Source organism: Thalassophryne amazonica, chromosome 19 (genome assembly GCF_902500255.1).
Source record: "Thalassophryne amazonica chromosome 19, fThaAma1.1, whole genome shotgun sequence".
NCBI classification, from domain to species: Eukaryota; Metazoa; Chordata; class Actinopteri; order Batrachoidiformes; family Batrachoididae; genus Thalassophryne; species Thalassophryne amazonica.
The window spans coordinates 3,624,082-3,637,939 of record NC_047121.1 but is presented as its reverse complement, the minus strand read 5'-3'; the positions used below and the strand labels follow the sequence as shown (position 1 = coordinate 3,637,939).

The window sequence follows — 13,858 nt, the reverse complement described above, 5'->3', positions numbered from 1 at the left end:
CACACAAAAACCAACTCAAAAAACACCCACACAAAATAAACTAACACAAAACAAATCAGTGAGTTATACCGTCAAGCTCAACCAAATGGAACACACCTGTTCCTACTCCAGAGCTTGACGGTACCGTGATTCAGTCACCACAAGGGGGAACCAGAGTGCTAAAAATGAAAAAACCCCTTGGGCGACAGAAAAAAACAAACGAGCTGCTTTTGTGTGCGCAGCTGAGTGCAACACACAACCAAAATGTGCTCAACTAAATAACGCCGGAGCTGATACAACAGACGCAGTAGTTACCTTTATCCGGGGAAACGGGGCTACGACTGTAACACAGGAAGCCCAGCGACCCGTGCTAACAGAGCTCCGCCGTGCGCGTGAACCCATTACAAACGCACTCTTGCAGCTCCCGTTTACACCTCCCATCCGGTCGGAGTGTGACGCGAAGCCGTCGCCAGTCACACTCCACCACGATCCACGGATGAGGCACAACACAAGAACACGGCTGCAAGAGAGCACAAATTAGTATCCAGTAATGGGTCTCACACACGCACCTTCCGGGCGGAGAGCCCCGCAACTGATCCGGATAACCACTGAACGTCTGCTGCCGCCTTCCCGGCGCGTTACCGTCTCTGCTAACGCTGGGTCCGTGATGTTTGGCCAGAGATTACTGTTATGTGTCGGACGCAGCTCGGAGAACCGACCAGCGTTTGAAGGACCCAGTATGAAATAAGCAGAGCACGGTACAAAGGCTAACTGAATTTAATACATAACAGTGATAATACAAAAAGATGCGGCCTGGCGTGGTGCGCTCCCAGCAGCGCTAACGGTCCGGAGCCAGAAGCTGTTTCGGACCCAAGGACCCCGCCGACACCCCCCAGGTGGCCGCAACAACCGAGTCTGTGAAAGAAGGAACCATTATGTGAGTCCACACTCTACACACAGAACACTTAAAAGTGTACAAACAGCAAACACTTCCTGGCTTGATTACTGATCAGCTTCCAACCTGCAGGCATGGAACATCCCGTTCACAAAACTCCACCGCAGTGGAAGCTGATACATGACTAACAAACAGCTCAATACAATAAGGTGTGAGGGACACCACATTTACTGACTGTATAAATGTTAGTCACAAAATCCAACGTACCTCAGGAAGTGTGCTGACGAGCGTGAGACCTCACCCCCTCCTCTTTCACAGACCGTGCATCAAACCTGGACGTTTCTCAGCATCCGCTGCTGATGAGATGGCTCCCAAGACGATGATCTCACCCGTCTGGTCACAAGGTCGAGTCTCTGGCAAATACACACTGTGCACTCCAGTCTTAAATGCCAACATGCTCCAATCCATCCAGATGCACCTCAGCTGTGAGTCCTGACGAGTCGCAGGTGATCAGGGTGAGGTCCTGACAGCCTCAGCAACACAGCCACTCAGTCCCAAATGCACGCCACCTGGGAGGAAAACAAAAAGACAAACAAACCGGCAGCCAGGCCCCCCCAGCCATATAACAAGTGGCTCCGTAAAAAGCATTTCAAGGTCCGGGAGTGGCCGAGCCAGTCTCCAGACCTCAACCCCATAGAAAATTTGTGGAGGGAGTTGAAAGTCCATGTTGCCCAGCGACAGCCCCAAAACATCACTGCTCTAGAGGAGATCTGCATGGAGGAATGGACCAAAATACCAGCTACAGTGTGTGCCAACCTGGTGAAGACTTGCAGGAAACTTTTGACCTCTGTCATTGCCAACAAAGATTATGTCACAAAGTACTGAGCTGAACTTTTGTTATTGACCAAATACTTATTTTCCACCATAATTTACAAATAAATTCTTTAAAAATCCTACAATGTGATTTTCTGGATTTTTTTCTCATTTGGCTCTCACAGTTGAAGTGTACCAATGATGAAAATTACAGACCTCTCTCATCTTTCTAAGTAGGAGAACTTGCACAATCAGGGACTGACTAAATACTTTTTTGTCCCACTGTACAGTAAGCAACCGTACGCAACTGTAAGCAAGACCAGGAATGCAACCATGCACCATCACACACCAGCCTACACAATGACTACGCCAAATGTGCGCAATTTTTCAGTGTACTCCATACACATCACAATGCAGCTGTATGCAAAACCGGTGTGAAAGGGTCTTAAGCCTCTGTGCCGTGAAATGGCTTTGAATGGCTCTTGTAGCAATTTTTAAACAACTGCAAATTCTAAGATCATCAGAACCAACAATTTTGTGTAAGGACAACTCATTGTAGAGACACTTTGCCAAGGTCTGGAAGAAGAGCTTGGCAAAGTGTCTCAGCTGAAAAGAAATTGGATCAGATGGTGAGAAACAGCCCAGGAACCAATGAGGTACAGACCTGCCATGAACCGGAAGCTGCTGGAACATGAGGGTCACTGCCTGCAGTCAAGTGAGTTTTACATCGCCATGAATCTTGAGGCTGCTGGCCAACAAAGAAGCTCCTGTTTCAAACTCAACACCTTCAAGCTCAACTAACACCTGCAGCTGAAGACACTGGCAAGGAAAAACCTTCCGGAAGAAAGTTATACGGTCTGATGAGACAAAGATTGATTTGGTTGGCCATGATAACCTTGAATAACATATATTTGGAGGACATTCAATCCCAAGAACACCGGACCAACTGTTCAGCACTGTGGTGGTAGCATCATGTTCTGGAGCTGTCTGCCAGTGGAACTGATGCATTCTGCACTAAGAACCTGGAATAAAGCAGAGGAAGAATTAACTCAGAATTCTTCATTTAACCTCAAACTGTGAGCTAGGTGGCTGAAACTTGGCCACAACTACAGTTGGTGTCCCAACAGGAAAATGACCTCAGACAGATGTCTCACTTGGTTGCAGAATGGAAAATCATCTTTATAAATCTTACTTTGAATTGTGAGCAGACGGATCTGCCTCATATCCTGTCCTCAATCACAAAAAACACCTCATGAGTATGAAATTGAAACATGCACTTATTAGAGCAACTAAGAGGTAGAGCAGGAAAAGAAACATTTCTGAAACACAAACCGAGGTGCTTGAGGAAGATCACAGCGACTGAGATCATCAAAAGACCAGACTATAAACCATCTTTGTTTCACACGATCTTTGAGGCCAAAATATCAGATTTGCACAATAACCTGATATTATCTCTTTTAGAACAGATGTCTATTAAATTTGCACACTTGGAACCCTCTGCTCCTGATCCCGTGCCCTTTCCTCTGACAACAACAGCTCCACGGGATTGATTCAATTTATTGGTATTATGGTGTGTAATGAACACTCCGATGCATGAATGATGATTTCATGAATAATAATGACATAACAGGCAACTGCAAAAAGTGAAAAAGTGGCATCAGATATTCTCTTTTTCTGCTGTATGCAGATGTTTCTGTGTGCAGCGTGTGTTTCCTCGTGTACACATCAGGAAGAGCATCAAACTTACATCAAATCCCAGCGTGGGTCTGTACTGGCTCTGCCGCGGTGAAACTGGGAGGAACCAAAAGACAAACAACAGCTGTCTTCGGATGGCAAAAAATAGAAATAGAAATCTGTACTTGCTCTCCTGTACACTGTCTACTGGTTACTCATTCAGGCTAACAAGCTGGAGAACCCTCATTTTTTATGAAATGGGGGATCATAAATATCTACTACTATAAGCAACAGGTTTGTCACTGTGTCTCAGCAGCCTGTACTCAAGGTTCTTGAAATGCAGCAATATCTCCACCTGGTGAACATTTACCATTAATGCAGGTAGAACTGTCTTTTCCCAAAAGCTCTCGTTACTTAGAACAGACAGTAAGGGAGCATGTATCCCCATTAACAAAGACACAAACGTGTGAAAGGAAATAAAATCGTAACTGTAGGTGGCATAATTCAATCTGCAACATCACCATTAGATGACACTAAATCCTACACACTGTGGCTTTAATGAATGAACGCGTCGCAGTATTATCAAAGTTAAATTATTTTTCAGCGTATTTGTTGAGTTTGAGTTCACTGAAGTCCTGTTGAAATCTGCTTCAGTTATCTTCAATATTAAAGTGCATATAACGTAAATGCTTTGTCGTGATTTCCGCATACAAGATAACATATTTGAAATAGTGTTAATTCTATGCATTGTTGTTAAGCACAATATTGTCTCACTCTGTTAAGAAAACAAACACTTGATTCTTGTTTTTTGGACTCATAGTTTATTACAGTGACAACTATCACAATCTATTGACTCTAACCAACTTTAAATCAGAGATGCCTTCATGCAAACAAGCACTGGCACCAACACTAAACCTTATTTCATATATCGAGTATTGGCGGGCCAGAAACAATATCACAGACTGGTATTACCACAGTGCTGGATGTGTATTTTCAATATACGTAATACCAGAAAAATACCAAAAATGTTCAACTTTGGCCATGTCAGTTCTGTGTCATTGTAAACCAACATGTCAAACCAAACCCTTTATTGCTCTGCTGCCCCATCACTGGAGTCCACGGAGAAGGACCAACACGACCGGAACATCTTGAAAAGCGTAGGTACCATTTGAGGTGTGGCTGGTCAAAGGAACCCAGACCAAGATGAAAAGTTGATGTCTTAAACAAGAGCGACAGCTAGGATGTGTGGACGTTCTATCAATTCCTAAAATCCAAATAGCTTGGAATTTCTTGGGAACCAAAGTGTAGAGGTTGTCTTTAAAGCAGTCCTCAACACTGAATCCAGTGCCTTCTTGTTTTCTCAGTTACTTAAGCTGAAGATCTTAAAACTGTTTTGGAGTGTTACATTTGTGAGTCTTAATTTTATATAATATTTTTCCCCATTTCCCCAGTATTCCTGTTGCATCATCATTGTTAAAGTGTTGGCTTAATGGTGCTCCCCTAATCTACTCATTTGGTTTATTTGCCTTCTCATTACAACCTCACAGGTAGACAACGGGTTCATCCACATTTCTCAAAAGTAACCATCTGGAACACCCAGGTGAAACGTGGACATCCCCTTGGCCTTCTCCAGCTGCTGGGGCCAATTTCAATTTATTTTCATTTATATAGCACCAAATCACAACAAAGTTGCCTCAATGCGCTTCACACAAGTAAGGTCTAACCTTACTAACCCCCAGAGCAAGAACACAGGTGACAGTGGTAAGAAAAAACTCCCTTTGAGGAAGAAACCTCAGATCAGACTCAAATCAAATCAAATCAAATCAATTTTATTTATATAGCGCCAAATCACAACAAACAGTTGCCCCAAGGCGCTTTATATTGTAAGGCAAAGCCATACAATAATTACAGAAAAACCCCAACGGTCAAAACGATCCCCTGTGAGCAAGCACTTAGCGACAGTGGGAAGGAAAAACTCCCTTTTAACAGGAAGAAACCTCCAGCAGAACCAGGCTCAGGGAGGGGCAGTCTTCTGCTGGGACTGGTTGGGGCTGAGGGAGAGAACCAGGAAAAAGACATGCTGTGGAGGGGAGCAGAGATCGATCACTAATGATTAAATGCAGAGTGGTGCATACAGAGCAAAAAGAGAAAGAAACACTCAGTGCATCATGGGAACCCCCCAGCAGTCTAAGTCTATAGCAGCATAACTAAGGGATGGTTCAGGGTCACCTGATCCAGCCCTAACTATAAGCTTTAGCAAAAAGGAAAGTTTTAAGCCTAATCTTAAAAGTAGAGAGGGTGTCTGTCTCCCTGATCTGAATTGGGAGCTGGTTCCACAGGAGAGGAGCTGAAAGCTGAAGGCTCTGCCTCCCATTCTACTCTTACAAACCCTAGGAACTACAAGTAAGCCTGCAGTCTGAGAGCGAAGCGCTCTATTGGGGTGATATGGTACTAAGAGGTCCCTAAGATAAGATGGGACCTGATTATTCAAAACCTTATAAGTAAGAAGAAGAATTTTAAATTCTATTCTAGAATTAACAGGAAGCCAATGAAGAGAGGCCAATATGGGTGAGATATGCTCTCTCCTTCTAGTCCCTGTCAGTACTCTAGCTGCAGCATTTTGAATTAACTGAAGGCTTTTCAGGGAACTTTTAGGACAACCTGATAATAATGAATTACAATAGTCCAGCCTAGAGGAAATAAATGCATGAATTAGTTTTTCAGCATCACTCTGAGACAAGACCTTTCTGATTTTAGAGATATTGCGCAAATGCAAAAAAGCAGTCCTACATATTTATCAACAGTATCAAAAGCAGCACTGAGGTCTAACAGAACAAGCACAGAGATGAGTCCACTGTCTGAGGCCATAAGAAGATCATTTGTAACCTTCACTAATGCTGTTTCTGTACTATGATGAATTCTAAAACCTGACTGAAACTCTTCAGATAGACCATTCCTCTGCAGATGATCAGTTAGCTGTTTTACAACTACCCTTTCAAGAATTTTGAGAGAAAAGGAAGGTTGGAGATTGGCCTATAATTAGCTAAGATAGCTGGGTCAAGTGATGGCTTTTTAAGTAATGGTTTAATTACTGCCACCTTAAAAGCCTGTGGTACATAGCCAACTAACAAAGATAGATTGATCATATTTAAGATCGAAGCATTAATTAATGGTAGGGCTTCCTTGAGCAGCCTGGTAGGAATTGGGTCTAATAGACATGTTGATGGTTTGGATGAAGTAACTAATGAAAATAACTCAGACAGAACAATCGGAGAGAAAGAGTCTAACCAAATACCGGCATCACTGAAAGCAGCCAAAGATAACGATACGTCTTTGGGATGGTTATGAGTAATTTTTTCTCTAATAGTTAAAATTTTATTAGCAAAGAAAGTCATGAAGTCATTACTAGTTAAAGTTAAAGGAATACTCGGCTCAATACTCAGAGGGGTGATCCTCTGCTTGGGCCATGATACAGACATAAATTACAGAACAATTCACAAAACAATTATACAGGAGATGTTGCCAGTGCACAGGACAGGAGGGTTTCAGAAACAGACACCACACCCACCTCTGGATGGAGCTGCACCTCAAACAGAGAGAAAAAAACAGAATCAGGCATCAGAAAGACAAGAAATACAGTATAATTTGTCACCATTAAGCAACAAGAAAAACAGAAGAAATACTAAGGTGATCACCGGTCACAAGCCCTAAGCTTCACTAAAAGACCCAGAATTTAGGTAAAGTTGAGGCCGCAGCACGCTCCAATTACTGATAAATGAATTTAAAAGAATAAAAAGCATAGTAACATACTATACCAGTATGCTGCCATACGAAAGGGAAAATAAGTGCGTCTTAAGTCTGGACTTGAAAGTCTCCACAGAATCTGACTGTTTTATTGATACAGGGAGATCATTCCACACAACAGGGGCACGATAATAGAAAACTCTGTGACCCGCAGACTTCTTATTCACCTTAAGGACACAAAGTAGTCCTGCACCCTGAGAATGCAAAGCCCGGGCCGGTACGTAAGGTTTAATTAGGTCAGCTAGGTAGGGAGGTGCCAGTCCATGAATAAATTTATAGACTAGTAGCAGAACCTTAAAATCTGATCTCACTGGGACAGGAAGCCAGTGAAGAGACGCCAAAATGGGTGTAATGTGGTCGAAACTTTCTGCTTCATGTCAAACGTCTGGCTGCAGCATTTTGAACCAATTGGAGAGCCCTAATGTTGGACTGCAGTAAACCAGAAAACAGAAAATTACAGTAGTCCAATCTAGAAGAGGTAAACGCATGGATCAGGGTCTCGGCATCAGCCATAGACAGGATGGGATGAGTCTTCGCTATATTTTGCAGGTGGAAGAAAGCAGTCCTCGTAATATCTCTAATGTGGAGGTCAAAGGACAACGAAGGATCAAAAATTACCCCAAGGTTCCTCACTTTGTCAGTGTGATGTATGAAACACGAACCTTGGCTAAGCGTTAACTGGTCAAATTGATGCCAATGTTTCACTGGACCAAGAACCATAATTTCAGTCTTATCAGCGTTTAAAAGTAGGATGTTTCTAGACATCCAACTTCTCACTGATGCAAGGCAATCTTCTAAGGATTTTACGTGGATGAGATTACCAGCAGTTATCGGCATGTATAACTGAGTATCATCAGCATAGCAGTGAATGGCAACTCCAAAACAGGGGTACTCAATACTGAGGTACCTGTTTGCTGGATCACACCCAGAGAAATATGCCACAAGTCCAAAATGTCAAAACTGATGCTTCCTTGCGATGCAAGTGATACTTCTCACCTGTCTTCCAAAGTAACAACTTGTTTCACAGAAAGCCATTCCAGTGGTACCCAAGGATCCTCTAAAGAGACCTACCAAAGACATCTCCAGTAGTCATCACCTCAGGTCTCTTGTTAGAGTTCAAGTCTCAGAACCATACAGTAAGACAGGAAGCACCAGGACCCTGAAGACAAGGACCTTCGTTGTCCTGCAAAGACATCTATACCAGTATCTGTCAAGTCCCACTGAATAAAGGCGAGGTAATCCTGCATCCTTCACTCCCCTCTGTCACAAACGTTTTCATGATTCCCAGCTGCTTTTTCCAAACCTTCCTGTTGTGACGGACAGACATTTGGGCAGAAAACAGTAAGTTACACATCAGCAGGAAAGGCTTGTTCCCTCTATGAGCACGAAACACGATGGTGGTTTTACATTTAAGTTTCCAGTGGAATTACAAGTTTTGCCTGCTGACACCACAAACATCCTGCCGTGCCACATGGGATGAAACACGCTTCAAACCCGGGTTTCCTCAGACACAACTCAGATCAGGATTGTGATGACGACGACGGGAAGCAGATACCTTACTGGGAGAAACCAGAACAGGTCACAGGACACCATGATAAAATTCCCAAAGCCACATGCCAACTTTCCCTCTCCTGATCCCTCCTCCTTCACTTTTCCACCCTCCGCTCTGCTTTCACTTCCTTCTCCTTTCCTTGATATGTGATCCTGCACAAACGCTCGGGTTACACTTTTTACAGCTTCACCAGCCTCTTGCTGTGTACATTCCTTTCTCCTCTGGTCCTCGGCCCCTCCGTGCCCACTCCTCCTTCTTGATTACTCACCGGGGTTTATTTTACCGCGGTGGCGCACATTAAGCAGCCAGATGAAGGAAACACTGTCAGACTGTTTGCTTTTCAGAGGAGTATGATCCCTCACAAGGCCGCATTGTGTGTCTGCGTGTGCTGGTTATTCCAGTGTCGGTCTTCAAATGTTGGAAATTAGAGAAAGTGAGGAAGTGTGAGGGCTTCTTTTTTATTTTTTATTTTTTTGGAACGATTCACGTCGCTTTTTGTTTTCACCTCTTTTAAAAGACAAATCTGAGCATCATCTTCAGACAATAAATATATTTAAACTTCATTTAGTGGATGTTAGCGGGCACGCCGCAGGTCGTCATCACAGACTGTATGTACACTGGAAAACCCTCCGTGATGTCACCTGAAGAGCTGCTTTCCTGCTTACATGTGGTGGCTCTACATGCTGCCACCTTGGCAGTGCCCGACTCCATCTAACTTTCAGCCAACTCATAACTGAGTGAAGGAGCAGAGCCTGGATTAAACCACTGTGACCTAGGTGGGAGTACGACCAGCATACTGCCTCACTGACTGTGGCACCACCACAGGACCTAATGAAACACCTGCCAGTTAGTGCTCACGGTGCAAACATACAAATTAAACTACACCAAACTGCACTGAATGGAAATACTGAAGCACAGATGTCTTAGATGGTCTGTTCATTCAATTCAGCACACAGGAAGTCACATTATCATCTCAGATATTAGTAATAAAATGCTCAGAAAGGACAAACACGTCAAGTCCACAGCAGTTAGTAGAAACCACTCACAGCCTCTGCTAGCGGTGTCAGGCTGTCCTCTGTATGTTCCTGACTCAGGACAGCCTGACAGCGGCCCCGTGGAGTGTGGAATCTTTCTGTCACACACTTTTATTTATTCATAAACGTATGATTTAAATTAGTTTAAATTGATGTGTTATTTTTAAAAAAATGAAGAAAAAAACCTGCCCCTGGATTTGTCATGATCGGGGGAAACTAGCTATACAGACTAAAACCCGGATTTTATAACAGACTGATAACATGTTTCTTTCTGCTGCAAGTTTGGACATTTTAAAGTCTTCATTTCTATGGGGAGTCACTCTCTTTTGGAGCCAGCATCATGTGGCCATTCATGGAAGTGCAAGTTTTGCAACTTCTGTTTTGGCTCCATTTTTCAGCACGGGAGGTTCTGGCTTCATCCTGATATGTTTTCAGGTTAATGTTTCTCTTTGATGTTAAACTTTCGTAATGATGCTATTTGATATCAAAAACATTTAGGAGGTGCAGTCAAACTTGTTTTGCCTTTTGAAGTGTTTTGACACCCAAACTGAATGTGGTCCACAGCTGCCCTTTGTGTTGCTGGAGATGCTGCAGTTGTCATGGGAGCATGTTGTTTTCCCTCCGTGCCATCGATACACCACCATGTCTGCTGCACAGCTTTTTTTTTCTATTTGTTTTTTTGCATGCTTTAAACCACTTGCGATACGTTTACCTGGACGTGTGAACACAGAGGAAGAGCAGAAACATTCAGCGCCGTCTCCCTGACTAATGGTTCATTATAGTCACGGCACTGCAGTGACAATGAGAACTGAAGATAAATTAAGCTGCTTTCATCCAAACTGTGTTTGTCTTACGTGCACGTCTGCTTTCTTTAAAAAATGATCAGATCTCTAACCAGATTCAACAAAACACACCAGCCTGAAAACACATCATTTCTGACATAATGCACGCTGGCTGCAGTTATCAGATTGCATTTTAGTTCTAGATTAGTTTCTTGAAGCTATGAAAATAATGAAAAACTTGTAAAGATGTTTTCCAGTCAGAGTTTTGGATGAACTGTCCCGTGGTGTTACAGGAACATCATATTGATGGAATCATGATTCATTACTGATCGTCCCCTGGTTGCTGACTTTGTTTAACCGTCCACTGGGCTTTTCATCTAAATGATGAATCTAGAAAAACAAGTCTCTATGTGTTAAATTAACATTTACAAATTTTAAATTTGCTCATTTACTGACATACGTATTATTCGCAAAATAAATAAATACAAATTCAAATACACCCCCCCCCCCCCCAAAAAAAACCCTCCATTGACACAGAAACACGGATGTTTTAGATTTTTGCACAATGCACTGCTGTCAATTCCAGCTTGTTTTAATTTAAATTTTAAAAAAATAAACAACAAAACTCAGTCTGGATTCCTGCTAAAATGAGTCTCAGTGTGCCAACATGATATTCTTGTGCTTGTTTCAATTAAGAAATAGTAAAAGCTCCCCTGCACCGGCACTGGCTTGCAAAAGGCTGGATGGATACTTTTCATTTAACAAGTTTCTCCAGCAGCTCGAGAAGCAGCTTCACGCTGCACTCTGGGAATTACAATGGAAAGGGCTGGAAATCTGAGCATATCAGCCCAGTATTAGTTTCTCTTCACTGACTCCCACACACGAGAGCAGATTTCTAGCTTTTCTTGTTAAATATAAAATACTGGTAGTGCACCATCTTATCTCAAGGAAATCATTGAGCCTTATGTGCCGCCTCGTGCCCTCTGACCTCCAGTCACAGGCTTGTTCCTAAGATGCAGAAGAAGCTGTCTTCTTCCACAGAATTTAAATTTTTAGTACTACTTGCTTTGTTTTTATGCCTGAAAGCAGGATTACGTAAAAACTACAGTGCAGGGTCGAGCAGGTGCTCCATTGGGATAAAAAGGATGGCTCCCAATATGTTTACATGGGTTTAATTCTCAGTTAGATGACTTTTCTGTGCCCTTGGACAAAGCACTTCACCTGCATTGTCTCAGTCCAGGGCAAGTAGACTGGCATCCTGTCCAGGGAGGGTCTGCAGACTCTCATCCAGTTCTTGCTCCAACATCTGGAGATAAGCACCTTCACCAATATGTAGGTCTCATTTCCATTGTGTTGAGTTTGATTCGCTGTCAGCAGGATTATGCAAAATCTGCAGTGCCAGTCATATTAAAGTATGTGGACATGTGGAGTAAGAGTCCATGTAGTGGATCAAGATCCACCACACAACCCACAACCCACTACTTTCATTATCATTGTACAATAGGCATTTTTATTTACTTTCTCAAATATTTCTCAGGAAATATTAAATGGATTTTCATGAGAAAAATAAATCAGGCATATCTGCAGTAACATCTGATTCAGTGCTGATCTGGATCAGATCCACTGAAACTAAAACTCACATAACAGAGGACTGTAGGATTTAAATTTGAGTTGTTATTATTATGAGCTCATTTTGTGGGAACTTTTAGGCTTTTTCACCCCTTTCAATTTAATCTTGAAACTTTTCTGCACTTTAAATGTATTTTGGAATCCAGCGCTGGTTTAAACCATTTGGAAACAGATTTATCAGAAAAAAATATTTTTTTTAAAGGGCCATTTTAAAAAAACCCAAAACTAACTAATATTATTATTACTATTATAAGTTAAATGATAAATCACGTGACAGCACCACCAGATCACCTCTGTGTCACTCACACACACAGTGTTATTATTTGGCACGTGGACGCACAAAGCCAGCAATGACGACCATCAGCCGTCGTTATTCTTGCTGTGACAGATCCCCCCAACACACACACACACACACACACACACGAGCTCAGTGTGTACAAACAATGAAGGCGCACGGAGACAAAGCGGACGCGTAGCGACACTTTTTTCCTTTGCTTTTTCCACAAACGCGCACGGCGCAGAGATCACCGTGCACGCCGAGCACAAACAGCGCGTGAGTGCCGCGCACGGGCGACAGGAGTCTAAAAATAAATAAAACAAAAAACATCTGGATAACGCGCCTGTGGGTAAGGTGGGCATCAGCACGCACGCACGCGCTGCGCGTCGATTCCACCGTGATTTTACACTAATTGCGCGCACGTACTGGCGCGCTGGATTTTTCATTCACGGCGAAATTCCAACGTGAACGCACACCGCCCGATTATTCATTCATTCATTTACTACTCGTCCGGTAGTAGCGGCGGCCGCGCGCCGCGTCCTTTGTGAGAGGCGTCAGTGACATCACAAAGGAACTCAAGTTACGCGCTCCGGCGTATTTATTTATTCACAACGCTGGATGTTTCCCTCTGCACACATGCACGCTCCTCACATCCACTTTCCACGCGTAATCACATACAGCTGCGCACCCCCCCCCCCCCCCCCCCCCCCCGGGCCGCCCCCTCCTACCTTCATCTCTTCATTTATTTCCCTTTTCACCGGGTGAGCTGGCTTTCGGCTCCTTTTATTTTCCGGTGGTCTGCCCTCCTTTTCCATCTCTGCCATATTTCCTGCGATACTTCTGTCAATGTTTGCGCTGCTGAGGAGGAGGAGGTGGAGGAGGAGGTGACAGGCAGCGCTGTTTACAGTCGCCAGACGGAGGACGTCTTCCGGCTCTTCGGCGGCTCGTGGGACGCCGGTGATGTCGCCGCGGGCTGTCGGTGCCGGGCTGAATCAGCCATCTCCTGCCCGGTGTCCTCCGCGGTCCGCGCGCCAGTGGAGAGCCGAAGGAGAGGCGGCGAGAGGGAGCGCGGGCTGGAGGGTGGGGTGAGGGAAACGAGACAGGGGGAGGGGCCTCCGCTGAAACATTATATGACGCGGTGATGAGCGGCGGTTCTCGGTTTCCCGCGGAGTGTCATCAGAGCAGCCGAACCCGCGTCCGCGGCGCGCGGCGCGCGGACCCGCAGCAAACAGGTGCGCACGGCCGCGCGGCGCTCACATCCTGCCACAAACTTCAACATCCACAGCAGCACAAAACACACATATACTGAAGAAACACAGCAGCTGGATCCCACGATGAGGCCCACGCTGCCCCACCGTGGGACTGATTTGGCGCATTTCCACAGATCGATCCGCATTTTATCGATTAAGAGATGACTTT

The 13,858-nt window shown here is 44.1% G+C and overlaps 1 protein-coding gene across 1 annotated transcript in view; it reads right to left on the bottom strand.

Annotated features, from left to right (window-relative positions):
- sobpa (sine oculis binding protein homolog (Drosophila) a) overlaps positions 1–13,478 on the bottom strand; it is a 165,289-nt gene extending 151,811 nt beyond the window's left edge. Inside the window, 1 exon segment of the mRNA XM_034195445.1 lies at positions 13,168–13,478. Within this exon segment, the coding sequence (XP_034051336.1) occupies positions 13,168–13,263 (96 nt within the window). The 5' untranslated portion in view covers positions 13,264–13,478.
- Between the last annotated feature and the right edge of the window lie 380 nt (positions 13,479–13,858).